We start from the raw sequence: 14,425 nt of genomic DNA on the forward strand, positions 1-14,425 counted from the left end.
ATATGTATCCAGTGAGCAGCATTTTTCTGGGTGTAAATGCCTTGATACCACAAGTCAAAGGGGAGTGGCCATACTGCTTCAGTGTGATGAGAAGGTAAAATTAACTCAAATAGCCATTCGTTACAACCACAGTGTGCAGAAGAGCATCTGTGAAAGCACAACATGTTGAACCTTGACGCAGATGGGCCACAGCAAGATAAGACCACATGTGGAGCCACTTGCTAAGAACAGGAAACTGAAGCTCAAATTTGCATGGTCTCGCCAAAATTAGACAATGTTAGATTGGAAAAACTTTGCCTGCTCCGTTTCAGTTTCTGCTGCGACATTCGGAGGGTAGGCTCAGAATTTGGCATAACCAACATAAAAGCATGGATCTGTCTGGGCTTATATCAACTGTTCAGGCTTGTGGTTTGTGGTGTAATGGTGTAGGAGTTGAGGATTTTTTAGGCACACTTTGGGCCCTTTGGAGAATAATTAAAGTATTGTTGTTTGTCCATAGCTTTATGATCATCTTCTGATGGCTACCTTAAAAAGGATAACTCACATAAAGCTTTAATAATCAATAACAAGTGAACGTGACAATTAGTTCACTGCCCTCAAATGACCTCCACAGTCACAGGATTTCAGTCCAATAGAGCACCTTTGAGATGTGGTGGAATAACTGATTGACGTCATGGATGTACAGCACCCGTGTGACACCATCATGTCAATATAAACCAAAATCTCCATCATGAAGAAATAAGGGTGATCCAACCTGATTCTAACAAGATGTACCTAATATGGTAGCCACTGAGTGCATTTTATCACATATTTTATATCTACAGCGACAAAAGTTATAAGGTATATTTTCAGAGAAAAGTAGGATTTACAGTGTTGTCATCGCCTCACCCCAGAGGAGAGACCTTGCTTTGACAGTTCTAATAAATTAACAGCAGGACCAAACCTGTTTATGATCTTTTGTCTCGTCTTAACTATAAATTTTAGGAAAAGGGTGAAAGAAAGTTAAAAGAAACTCAGGTAAATGAGAGACTAGTTTCATTCAAGAGGCTTTGGGCTAATCATAAGGAATTTAGCAGCAACTAAATGTGGACATGCACATATATCCAAGCACCAGCTGACATCCAAAGGCTTTTCTATCTCTAACAGTGTTCACAGGCCCCTGCAATGTCTTATATCCATACCATGGAAGTGAAATATATGCTGAATATTCCAATATATATATATTAATCCATTCTTTAAATCGAGTGAAGCATAAATAATATTTCACACCAGTTGTCTTCACTTCATGCAACATCTGAAATAATAAAGCTATAACCTTCTCTTTTGGTTAGTTTTTACAGCTCACATTAGGCCAGGCATATTTATTATAAAAATAACTGCAGTGCCATCCAGTGGATTCAGGTAGTCACTCCATACTACAACTTCTAGTATAGCTTCCAGTACTTGCTCAAGTGCTTTTTGACTGTGATTCCACTTTTACTAGTTTCCTATATTAGCACACAAATCAACATAACTTATGAAAGTTGTAATGTATTGTCCTGCAAAGATTATGCAGAGATCTCTAATGAAGAACTAGAGTGTGTGTGGTGTTGGCGTTCAACAGATGCTCACGAAGTGTTCTTCCTCCTCGTAGGAATCACTTTGCAAGGAGTTCCATCGCAGCTGGTGGTCAGAAAGGAAAATCGTATTTCACTCTGACCTTCAGCACAACCTTCAGCCATAAAGATGACGTCTGCTACTTTGCCTATCATTACCCTTATACATATTCTACGCTCAAGGTATTATTGTAGCACTACAGGACATGTGTAACCTCAAGAATACTGAAATGATATTTTGGGTCTTAGCATGCGCTCGTACAGTAATTATCACTCTCTTCCCTTGTTGCTAAATATCACAAACCTGTAATCTGAACCCTGATGCAGACCACTATTAGCTCTCAGTCTACTGCACACTTATCAAGAGAATAGGTACATTACCTTTTTTTTTTTTGCATATATCTAGAGCTGCCTCACGGAATTACTTCAGCAGTTAAACCCAATCTAAATCACTTAATGGTGATCAGCTCATTAAATAGCCAGTAGAATAATACAACCATAACATGTAAAAAGAGAAACATCCAAAAGCTCTCAGGGTTCAAATGGAAGCTGTGGATGGGAGTGGGATTAAAAGCTGCAATTTGTCATTGTGCGCAGATGCACCTGGCCAAACTGGAGGCACTGAGGACCCCACATATCTACCTGAGACAGGACGTGCTGTGCGAAACCCTCGGGGGGAACAGCTGCCCCCTTCTTACCATCACTGCCATGCCCGAGTCCAACTCAAATGATCACATCTGTCAGTTTAGTGAGTAAATAAATGTAGATCTATATGGAGTTATTTAGTTAAAGCTATATAGCTCTCTCTAGAGTTGGTAATAAATGCCAAAGAAGCAGTGCTCTGTGGTTTTAAATGTCAGAAAAATCTGGAGTCGATAGATTTTGCAAACTGCTGGATTCATCATTTTGTTTGCACTCAGGAACTTGTGGAAAGTATTGATATTGAAGGTTTATTCTGGTGAAACAAAGTTAGTTCAAACTTATTTGGGCTCTTAAATCATTGAGTTATCCAACTAAAATTGTCAAATGCGCAACAAAATCACAATCATAGGAATCATGTAAATGTAAAAGAAGTCCAAAGGGTTTCATTGCCAGACGCTCTGATTAAAATGGTCATAAGGAAGAATTCTAGTTCGACTCACTATCACCTAAAACAGCCTTTCAGATACACCTAATTTGTCATCCTTAGAATGAAGATTATTCCTGACTGCTGGGAGCAGTCTGTCTAACAAAGTAAACTGAGCCTGAAGGTCCAACTTACTTGCTTTTATGAATCTCCTTGAGTATCTTGTAGCCTGTTTAAGCAGATAAAACTATTTCAGGGTCTGTTAATAGGTAGATTTTTGATCCACTTGAGGTTATTTTATCACAAGTAATCTGTCATTAGTTGGTGATAATTTCTTTGGGTCCTTTAATTGAAAAACCTCCCCAGTAACTGATAGAAATGACTAGTACAACAGGAAAACAGCCTTGAGGTATCAGGGCATACTCTTATTTTCCAAATAGTTTCGCGCTGCACTGATGTTGTTTCTCTGCTGTGAAAAAACTTTAAATTGAAGATTTTTTTCCTCCTCATTCCATCTTCCTGTGCTCATGTTTGTGTTGCACTTTTTTTTTTTTCCTTTCTCGCTCTTCAGGGAACCGTCCATTGATCTTCCTGTCTGCCAGAGTGCACCCCGGAGAGACCAATGCCAGCTGGGTAATGAAGGGCACGCTGGAATTCTTAATGGGCACGAGCCCACTGGCAGCCAGCCTGAGGGAGGCCTACATCTTCAAGATAGTGCCCATGCTCAACCCTGATGGAGTTATAAATGGGAAGTGAGTAAAAAGAAATGGAACTAAATTAACGCAAACTCGTAACTCTCAAGTATACACACCAACGACACACACTCTGCCGAGCCTGGGCCTGCACGGTGGTCACAGCTTTACGTTAACACACATCAAATCTTGTCTTGAAGGATTCTCTAGCTGTTGCTCTGTTGTGCTCCACTCTGTATCCTTCCCCTCTTCTGCCATCTCCTTTCTGCTATAGTCATCGTTGTTCTCTAAGTGGAGAGGATTTGAATCGGCAGTGGCAGAATCCCAATCCTGAGCTCCACCCCACCATCTACCACACTAAGAGCCTGCTGCAGTACCTTGCACACATACAGAGGGCACCACTGGTATGACCTCTAATTAACTGGAATTACTCTAGGGGCGTTTTCCACTTTGCGACACCATTTTTTTTTTTTTTTTCTCCATCCAGCTGCATATTCTGTTTGGCTGCTTTTTCACTAGATTTCACTGAACTTAACATCTGTAAATAACTGCATTAGTTTTATTACACACATAGTTATCATAAACACCCTGTGCTGGCCTTTCTGCTACATATAATTTTATTTACCAGTATATTGCAATGGGTGGCAACGTAAAGGCACAAAGAGGGGTGAGGCTGTTATTCTTTGCAAACTGACCAGACAATGTCATTATTTTATAACTCGAGTCTCAGTGTCATGGTAAAAAACCTATTCAATGTACTTCTTTTCCGTGTATGTGTGTGCATGTGTGCCTGAATGCACAGGTGTTTTGCGACTACCACGGTCATTCCAGGAAGAAGAATGTGTTTATGTACGGCTGCAGCGTAAAGGAGACAGTTTGGCAGTCCAACATTAGTGCTACATCGAGCGACTTGCACGAGGACCTTGGATACAGGGTGAATGCCAGCAGTGCACACAAACTTCTCTCAGACTTGCCCAGTTTCTGAAAGTACAGTTAACATATCAGTGGATATTAATTGGGCTGAATGTGAATCACCATTATTAACTTGTACTCGTATTACTCCAGAAAAGACATGCCATCAGTCGACTTAATTACACCAGCACATAGTTAATCCTACATATTGAAGATATTAATTTTAGTAAGTAAATCTTTGTAATGGTACCTGTTCTGTTTGTTGACTTTCTTTAACACTGTCACCATGTCTTAACAAACATTTTCAAATGTGTTTAAACTCATTTTGCAAAGACAAAATAAGTTTGTTTTTGTTTTTTTGTTTTTTTTTTTCCACATTCTGTGTTCAGACTGGTAACATCAAAATGTTTTTGTCTGCATTTGGGAATGAAAACCCAAATTAACTATAGCTTTTATCGATTCCTGTTTTTCTTTATTTAATCATCTGCACCCCTAACACACACACACACACACACACACACACGCCTACACAAAGACGTTCAGACTTCTCAAACACTTTTTACATGTTCTTCAGACCCTTCCCAAGATCCTGTCCCAAATCGCTCCAGTCTTCAGCATGGCTAGCTGCAGTTTTGTTGTGGAGCGCTCCAAAGAGGCAACCGCCCGCGTGGTTGTCTGGCGAGAGATCGGAGTGCAACGCAGCTATACAATGGAGAGCACGCTCTGCGGCTGTGATCAGGGCAAATATAAGGTATGGGTATATTTGTTTATTCAGTATGGATTGCTACCGAACACTAGTATTAAATTGGTACCAATACCAGACAAAGAGTGCTACTGTACAGTCAGTCTTTATCTAGCATAATAACAATTTAGACTTCATTTTAACAGAGCTGTAAGAGCTCTGCTCTCATGACAACACTTCTGTGCTGTCCTGTCATGTAGATGGGACAGGCTGTTCAAAACTACCTTTTGCTACATTTAATGAAAATTCACTGATTGTGAAGAAATGGTTTCATTTGAGCAGGTGCCGCCCACCTCTGGAACGACTTTCAAACACAGTGTTTTTATAATAAGCAGAGCAGTGAGTTGCACCAATGCAGAAAAATACAGTTGTTTCCACTTCAAATTAAATCACTACTTTTAATGTTCCTATTTAATGAAAAGCTCCAGCCAACAGTTAATTTTGTGATAATTCAATAATCGCTCATAGTTATTCATACATTTGCCTGTAGGGAGATTACTGCAGCTGTTGGCACCTGAGGCACATTACCAAACAGCCCCACCTGCTTACTCTGATGAGGTTGGCAATGTGTAAAACTTATGATTATATTGTACATCAACACATGTGCAATCCAGCAATAAGAGTGCAGGTAAAATCTTAACAGTACCCATTCATTGTATGGACAAATAAAAGACTTGGGCATTTTATTGTAGTTTAGAATAATGACCCTGAAATTAAAATGTTCTTTCGAACAAGCTTGTCATTTTCTCAGAGGGAGGTGCCCCTCTGCTCCTCTGCATGCCCACCAGGTGGAGCTGCGGTGCTGTTTGTCTTTGCTTCTTCTCAGTCCTTTCTCCTTCTTCCCTTTTTGACTGTGCTGCCTTCCTTTCTTCTTTCTAACTCCATGGTGTTCCATCCCAGCTGACTTCCTTCCTATTGATTACCGCCAATGTCAACATCTAACACTGAGTCCCACAATGCCATTTTGGCTCTGATTAAGACCCCTACTGGTTTTCATGAAAGTTTTTGTCCAGATGTGCAGGAACTAATGTCCCCTGATTTGTGGCTGCATATGTCTGTGGCCAAGTTTACATGTTCCTCCTTCTGTTCTGCCCTGGGGGGGAAAAAGAACATGAAGGTTTTTTGGGGGGGTGGGGATTCGGGGTGAGCTGAAGGTTAGTGTGTCCCTGTGTGAGTTTGCTTGTACGAATGAACTGTGCAGACTTTGTGTGGGTGTAGGAAGGGGTGCATATGCGTTTGAATGTGTGTCCCTGAAAATGAAATAAATTATCATGTCTCCACATGAAAAGTTTCCTTACCGAGTGCTTGGCCGCAGCGAGAATTGGGGCGTTTGAAGCTGGACAATGACTCTATCCCCAGGCTCCAGAGCAGCTTTAGAAAACCCACAGCAGTCATTTTAAACTAGATTCACTCTGACCTTTGCAGTTATTTTTGAATATGTCAGTATATTGGAAGTACTTGCGAGTATGTGTATGAGTTGTTAGTTTGTTTTCTGGTGAACGTATCAAGTTTAAAATCTTGGGCTCAGGAGGTACAGCGGGCTGTCCAGTCATCTCACGGTTGGTGTTTCAATCCCAACCCTCTCCACTTGCAAAAGTTCCCTGGTGTTAGACACCAAACCCCAAGTTGCCCACTATCACAGCCGAGCACCTTGCACTGTAGCACTGCCGTCATCGGAGTGTGTTTGAGAATGGATAATTGAGAAACACATTTTAAAGCACTTTGTAGAACCACTAAGAACTGCGCTGTGTAAGTGCAGACCATTTACCATTTAGCGTTTTCTCCAGGGTCTTCAGATCGGCACCAGAGAGCTGGAGGAGATGGGAGCTCAGTTCTGCGTGGCACTGCTGAGGCTGAAGAGGCTGACCGGGCTCCGGAACCACCAACACCTACTGGATTTGGAGAGCGATATTATTGGGACGCAGTCCAAAGTGGTCAGGTTAGTATTGCGGAAAAGGCAAAGCCATGACTTTGTGCAGTCATCTGAACAAGCCACACACAGCTGTGGAATTTGGTCTTATTGAAACAATACAGCAAACAAAAAACTACTCTCCTCATAAACCTATTTTTTCCTCCTTTGTATTTGAAGTTTTTCAGCTTTTTGTTTCTTAGCTGTGGAGTTCTTGTCCTCTCGCAACCTTCTCAAGATATCTGAGATATTGATAATGTTTTCCGTTACCATAAATCTACCTGGAAATGATTACAGACTGCCTTCTTTTTTTATCTGCACAAATATCCTCATTACTGTCAGACACGTTCCCCCTCGGCACTGATTCTCAACGGTGTGACTGTCACTCTGGCTCTGAAGCACTACTCAAGAAACAAATGAAGGCCTGAATTTATGCAGGGCTGCTGTGAGCATCATTGAAATTCTACCAATGATCATGTGTGAGGAATATAATGAAAACTTTGGTCTGAGAGGGAAGTGGTCATGAATAATTGTCAGTAGCGTCATTATTTCTTAAAACAGCCAGAAGATCTCTTTTGATAAAACCATTTACACCTACACAGTAGAGTTGTTAAGGGCCGTGTGAAGTAGTTGATGGTGCAGGATAGTACATGTGCGTGGAACGTGGAGATTAGCCTCCCTCCATAGCTGGAATACATTTGCAACAAAGTAGGAAAGCAATTTATTAAAGTCAGTATCACAGCGTGTCCTCATACAGCCTAAGTGTCAAAGGATGGTAAAACTGAATGTCTTTATAGTTCAGCTGCTAAGATGAAGTTTAATCTTATCGGCCTTTTTATTCTATAGTTATGTTCTTTATAGTTCTTGTCTCAAAGTGTTCAATTTGTTGCAGTAGTGTACAGTAACTTTATTTCTTATTCTCTCATTCCCCAGTGCAGTAAAGGGAAGGATACAACTGCAGTATCAGGCATAGGATTAAAAGGAGGGCTGAATTCTATTCAGCATTTATCAGAAAACTTACCACGTTTATTATCTGTTTTGATGTTTTAATATAGAGATAGATAGATGGTTCATGTATAGATTTGCTGCTGCTCTCTATTTTACTCTGTCGTAGACTATATGAGGTGCAGTCCTTGTCTTCTCGTGCACCTCCGGACCAGTTTTCAGCACGGCTGCTATTTTAAGATTGCTCCTTGAAAGTCTCGTTCCGTCCCTCGCGCTTGTGCGTCGGCGATGCGCGCTGGATCCTCTCCAGTGTGTCAAAATGGGAGCTGTTCAATTTGATTTTTATCTCGGGCAAACTGACAGAGTCACAGGGAGCCAAGTCTGGTGAGTGGGAAGGGTGGTGAGCGATGATTATGTTGTGGTGGCAAAAAACTTGTGCCTCTTCAGTGCGGTGTACGCCGTCACACAGTTGCACGCATTACAGTTCGGATCACCGAGTGCCCCTGCTCAGGCGTCTCAGGACCTTGCAGGAAAAGTCAGCCTTCAGTCTCACCCTGTGGGGTGACCTTAAACTGATGTACCATCTTTAGGTTTGGAAACTGCTCGGGCATAACCGGAGACCCAGCTGTCATCACGCGCCACAATCTTTGTCGTCTGTGCACAAGTTTGAGCTCTATGGCGAAATTCCAGGCATGGAAGTATAGAAATAGAACTAGACTCCCAAGCAGCAGTATTAAAAATGAAAGCCTCTCTGAAAGCGTCCCAGAGATGCGTGACAAGTTACCACATTTAAATCCTTTTTTTTAAAGAAAATTATTTTTAACATTTTAATTGGACCTCATGTTGGCCTGTCGGACTTTTCTCACCGAACCCAGTGGACCTGCTATAATTAGGAAATAATGACGTATCCGTCTGACAAACCAACATTAACTAAGGTTTAGAAAAAAATGTAATCTACATCAGAGTTTTATGGGTTAGAAGAAAAATGCAGTTTTAACTGTCCACATCTAAATACAGACTCATTCAAAAACCATAGTTGCACTCAAGTTTTGGGCATCTTCATCCATATTTTAGCAAGTGACAGTGAGTCAGCACTGCTCTTCACCCTAAAAGAAGAAAAAAAAATCACCCAGTAGCTTCATGCATTATCTAATCACCTCGATTGAAATGACCAGTTCAGAAATATGAGGTCGACACAGATTAGATTGTACTTAGTTCGACACAGCCAATAAATTATTAAGCTTGGCCAAACCCAAGCTGTGACCACCGAGGTTATCTTCATTTCTTATTTTAATACATTAGCTTCTGCTTTGTTAAAGAAGTCGAATCCAAGTTATGGCTTTATATTCCAAACCACTTAATGCTTACATCTCTTTCTCCCTGCATCTCCTTGTCTCTCTGTTACTAACCTACTCTACTCTCATATTGATATATTCATTCATCATTTATGTGTCTGATCATTAAGGGACTCCAAAAGTGTTTGTGTGGCTGTGTGTGTGTGCGGGCATTAGTACCCTCTGGGATTGGTTGCTCTCATCCTGGATTTATGGCTTTATTCGTGGGGCTTGGTATAGTACCACTTACCATTTAAGAGTTCATCACAACGATGATATTGTGGCCACTGGGATGTGTCTTCAAATAACTGGAGTGCTTAAATGGGTGGATACGAGCAATGCGGTCTGTTGTTTTTTTTTTCGTGCGCGTAAGAAAGGACCCAGAACGATTTAGAAGGTTCTGCAGATGTGGAGGTTTATCCTTGTGTGACTGAGGGTAATTTGGGTTTTAATGAACATATATGGATTTGCATATTCAGACAGACGGTATATGGAGATGAGTGCAATTTGGTGGATACAGAAATGGGGGGGAAAAAACTGGTTTGATATTTCTGTAATGGCCTGAAATGGTTGACACATAGCTTTCATTATCTGCTTGGACAACATGCATTAAACGCACACACACGCACGCACACGCACGCACGCACACACACACATTACCTTATACACATACACGTTTACTGTACATATACTGATGCGTAATTTCTCCGTATCTCTGTCTCTCTCATCCACTCATACTCTGGCGAGCTTGGTGGGAGATCATTGTCTGAGCCCCCCTGATCAACTGTCTCCCTGGGATCACATTTCAGACCATTAACACCATTAAAAACCCACTAAAGCCACTAAAACCTCAAAGAACCAGCAAGCATTTAACCATTAAGACCCACAGAAAAAAAACTGCCTCATTGGTCAAAGCAGACATTTAATGTGTGTTAGCGGTCTCTACGTTTTTATGATTTGTAAATGTTATATTAATATGTATAATTATTTTGCAGAGTTTGAGGTCTGTTGTTTGGATTTTTGCATTTGCTTCTTGTTCTGTGTTTAAGCAATTACTCTTACCGGCAGGATCTGATTATTTATGTGGCATTTAACAGAAGAAATGTGAGGAAAGAGAGCAAATCCTCACATTTAAGGTCACAAACTGCAGCAGTTTTATGACTATATCGGTCATTTAAGTCATATATCAAGCAAAAATGTTAAATCTAGATTCTCAGATCTGTTTTTGCTGCCTTTTCATTTAGAAAAGATTTTTTTAAATCAAACTTTAAGGAAAAAAAATCAATTTGTTTTTGACTAAGAATTTAATAGTCAGTCCAAGATAATCACTAACTCCATCAGCAATAAAAATAATGACCTGTCTTACTGGTATAGTATTTAAATTAAAAAATAAATCATGCCTCTGACTAAAAACATCACAAAATAAAGAAACATTTTATTTATTTATTTATTCTTTTAAATGAAAGCTCCTGATATGATTTGATTGTGCTTTCACATTTTGCCATTCTTCCAGTTTAACCATTATCCATGACACGTGTGGCAGTGACTCTTTATTTTGTTATCCAGCAGCCCGACTACCTATGTGATGGAGGAGGACGAGCCGTCCTTTCTGGAGGCTATAGACTACAGCGCAGAAAGCGACAATGAGGACGCGGAGCCCGACCACCACGAGCACGGCAACAACGTCCACGAGAATCCCGACCACCTCGATCAGCTGTCCGACTCGTACTAATCGCAGGGATCAGCGCTGCGGGGTTAATCTCATCTGTACCTGGCAGTTTGAGCTTACAAACAGCCGGTGCCTGGGCTTTTAGATGATCTAAATTTAAAGATTTCACAGGTGACATAGCAACACTTCTCACTTTGACTGTTGGATAAATAGCATAGATTTAAACCTGACCCTGCTGTAAACACAAATCCAAATGGTACATAAGCACCACACAGGTGTGCGTCGAGCAGATCGATTTACTCTTGTCCACGGGGCTGACGTGCTGCTCCTAAAGGTACTCCACCTAGACTGATGTAAGCCACAGTAATACAAAAAATAAAGCTTCTAATGAATGTTTTCACCTTTCACTACCAGAATTTAATCGTCATGAACTGTAAGCCTTGACCTCAGACACCATATAGCCTCTGAGATTCACATATAGCTGCACAGGGCTGCAACCAGCAGGCACTTTGGACATTTAACTTGAACCCCGGTCCACTCGCTGCTCCTTTTTTATCACCTCCAAACTCACGCTGAAGCTTTTTGCCAAGGTTGTAGTTGTATAATAGAGCCAGTGGCTTCTGTAGTTTTTGAAAGCCCTCTCATCTGTGACGCTGTGTTTGATAGAAACACTTCTGCAGGTGATTTAGGGAAACTGGATCTCCTCCACTGGCCAGCACCGAGATCCAATCTGCCTGCCTTCTTATTTCTTCTTTCTAGCTTTCTTCATTGTTGCCCTGCACTTTAACTTTGTAGTCATTTAGTTTGTTCAGGCCTTCTTTGCTTGTCTCTTTCTTTTCTCTGAGAAGCCAAGGTATCAGTGTTGAAATGGGATGCACAGATGATCAAACAGCTCTCATATCTTAACATCATTTGAACGAGAACCAGCTCAGATGTAACCAGACTTGAGCCGTGACCTTACTTCCTTCCCTCTTTGGCCACGCGACACATGGCTCGATCACCCATGTGCTCTCTGCCTTGCTTTATCCAAAACCGAAGCTATTCATATCACACACAAGCAGAATGTTCACGTCTTTATAAAGACAAACCTTGTACAGTATTTAAAACGTGGATGTAAACGCAGCAAACTAACATCAGTCACACATTTAGGTGGAATGTATAGCATCCACATGTCGGTGTTTTCATTGTTTTTTATGAACCGTGTTAGTATAACAAAGTAGTGATGAACAAGAAAGCATGAGCTGCACACAAAGCAGAAAACCCTTGTGCACTTTGGACAAACACAAATCACACAGAACAAAGACAAAGTGAATGCGAGTGGTGTGGAAACCTCATCTTTAGTCACCTCGTTTGTTTGAGCCCAGCCCAAAGCTCGACGGTAACACTTCTCTAATGTCTATACTGGAATTTTTTTCCCCTCGTTGTCTTTTCCTCTTGTGTGTATATTTTGTGGATTTGTGTAGGACAGACCCATGCGTAAAACAGATGGTGCTGAGTATCAAATTGTTTTTTTCCTGCTCGTAGAGATGTGTTTCTGTTGCACCTGTACAGGTTGATTTGTTTGTTTGTTTTGTTTTTTTGCTTGCTGTTTTTAAATTATTAAGTATTTTTTCTGTGATGCTTCCTGTACGTACATGAGTCATTTTTCTGTGTGGGTGCAGACTGTGTGTGCACATTTGCAGGAGTTTAAGTTATTCCATTATTCAGCTCAGCTAATGCTCTTAAAGTGTGTTTCTGCTTTCAATTTGATTATCCACTCTAACTCGGCTTCACTCCCCCAATAATTTTTTCGCTCCTCTCTTTCCTAAACCCATTTCACTCCTCTGTTTTCTGTCTTTTGCTTCCTTTTAAGTTTTGTTTGGGACATCTTAGAAACACAGCATTATTGTCCTCTGTGTGTGTGTGTGTGTGTGTGTGAGTGTGAGATATTCACGTGTAATTTCGGTATAATATGCGATACGTGTCTGTCATATTTATGTCAGTGCAATGCTGGGCTGCGTTTGTTGGGATAGTTACTCATTTTAAGTTGATTGTACTGCAGAAAATAAAAGCTAAGACTGAAGAGATGGGAAATAAAATGTGGATATGGTAAACTGCTGTATTTTATTTATTTCATATTTAGTTTTTTTTTCCTGAACCTGTACACTTTTCACTGTGATACTGACGTGTGTTTTGTGAAACCTGAGTGAACATCAAATTCACATAAAATCTCTCCTCATACAAACATTTCTCTTTGAATTTAATAAAGCAACTGTAATTGATCCTTAAGATATGAGAAGCGAAACACATTAAAAGAGCTTTCTTTTCCTTTTTTTTTTTTTCATTCAAAAAAAAAAAAAAGGAAAACGAGTTTTCAGGCTGTTTACTTTCAAGCTTGTAAACTCTGGTTTTGGTTTCAATAAATCACTGCACCCGTTTCCTGTTTTGCTAGCAAAATATAAAGAAATGAGGGGTGTCAAGTCATTTGCACGGTCCTGTATCTGACAAATGATGTGGCTGGCAGTGTGGTTAACTCTCCAAGATATTCCAAGAAGTTCAAGTTGTATTATTTACTTTTTTTTTTAATTGACTGTGCAGGGCATCCACAGATGCTATAGATCAGTGCTGCTAACTGAGATTACTAGGCATAGTTACAGATCAGCACCCAGCCTAATGTAAATATGTTCATTTCAGGCGTCAAAAGAGGCCAAAACTTCAGAATGTCAGTCCATTAAACTGTGGTTAAGATCCTAGTTTGCTTTTATAAACAGCAGTTTTTCACTTTATGTCTTTGACAGACACTCTTCTAAATCTCAGCATTAAAGTGGTTGTATATAAACAGCCTGTCCAGCTTTGGCGCCATGCACGCAAATCATTTCAGTCAGCTGATTGGGGGGGGGGAGTTAGCTTGTTAATAATGGATTACTGGAGGGATTCATGTTGCTTCAAATCTATTGTAAAACCAGAATCCTGTATGGTTGCTTTAGTTTAACCTGTTGACATTAATAAAACTTCCTAAAATGTTGAGGCCATAACATCACCCTCGATATCTAAACAAACTACGGGTATTATTCTCTATCAAACACAGAGCAAAGTTTTAAAACGCTTGTCTGAGTAACTTCATTTGGTCTGGACAATGCAAATCGAGGCACATTTGTTGCATTTTTTTTCAAATTTGGTGAAAATTTTTACGATGATGCACTGCAAAAACCCATCGACTTGGATTCTCCTGCTGTCACCGACGGTCAGAAATGGAGCACACTGTGACTGACGCTGTACAGTCACACTGTACAGCGTCACACAAATTTGAATCGGGCTGTATGCGTGATTCAGCTTTGTGTCTAGAGGGACAAAAAAAAGAAGAGCTTGGAAAAAAGTGAACAAAATTGCAGCATTTCATGGTAAGTTCTGGTAATCTGTTTCTGTTTCAACCACTGATTCAACTCAGACATAGAAGAGATGATGCTACCATGGTGTCACCCACTGGTTTGTGAAGACCTGTTTTGAAGCCTCAGGTTGATTTTTGAAGCCAGATGTGATGATCGATGGATGGATCTTACTGTGAAACTTAATAAATCAGGA

At 40.5% G+C, this 14,425-nt stretch overlaps 1 protein-coding gene across 4 annotated transcripts in view; it reads left to right on the top strand.

The window, feature by feature from the left end:
• Positions 1-12,957, top strand: part of agtpbp1 (ATP/GTP binding carboxypeptidase 1) — a 28,869-nt gene extending 15,912 nt beyond the window's left edge. For 2 of the 4 annotated variants that reach the window (XM_005452054.3, XM_005452056.3), the window contains 8 exons: positions 1,634-1,778; positions 2,193-2,343; positions 3,233-3,413; positions 3,628-3,757; positions 4,156-4,287; positions 4,840-5,016; positions 6,795-6,946; positions 10,762-12,957. In XM_005452054.3, coding sequence (XP_005452111.1) covers positions 1,634-1,778; positions 2,193-2,343; positions 3,233-3,413; positions 3,628-3,757; positions 4,156-4,287; positions 4,840-5,016; positions 6,795-6,946; positions 10,762-10,927 — 1,234 coding nt within the window. In that variant the 3' untranslated portion in view covers positions 10,928-12,957. The remainder of the gene's footprint in view (positions 1-1,633; positions 1,779-2,192; positions 2,344-3,232; positions 3,414-3,627; positions 3,758-4,155; positions 4,288-4,839; positions 5,017-6,794; positions 6,947-10,761) is intronic. The other 2 variants (XM_005452055.3, XM_013271861.3) reach the window with 1 other exon arrangement.
• Positions 12,958-14,425: the final 1,468 nt, after the last annotated feature.

This window comes from Oreochromis niloticus, linkage group LG12, assembly GCF_001858045.2.
Source record: "Oreochromis niloticus isolate F11D_XX linkage group LG12, O_niloticus_UMD_NMBU, whole genome shotgun sequence".
Taxonomy (NCBI): domain Eukaryota; kingdom Metazoa; phylum Chordata; class Actinopteri; order Cichliformes; family Cichlidae; genus Oreochromis; species Oreochromis niloticus.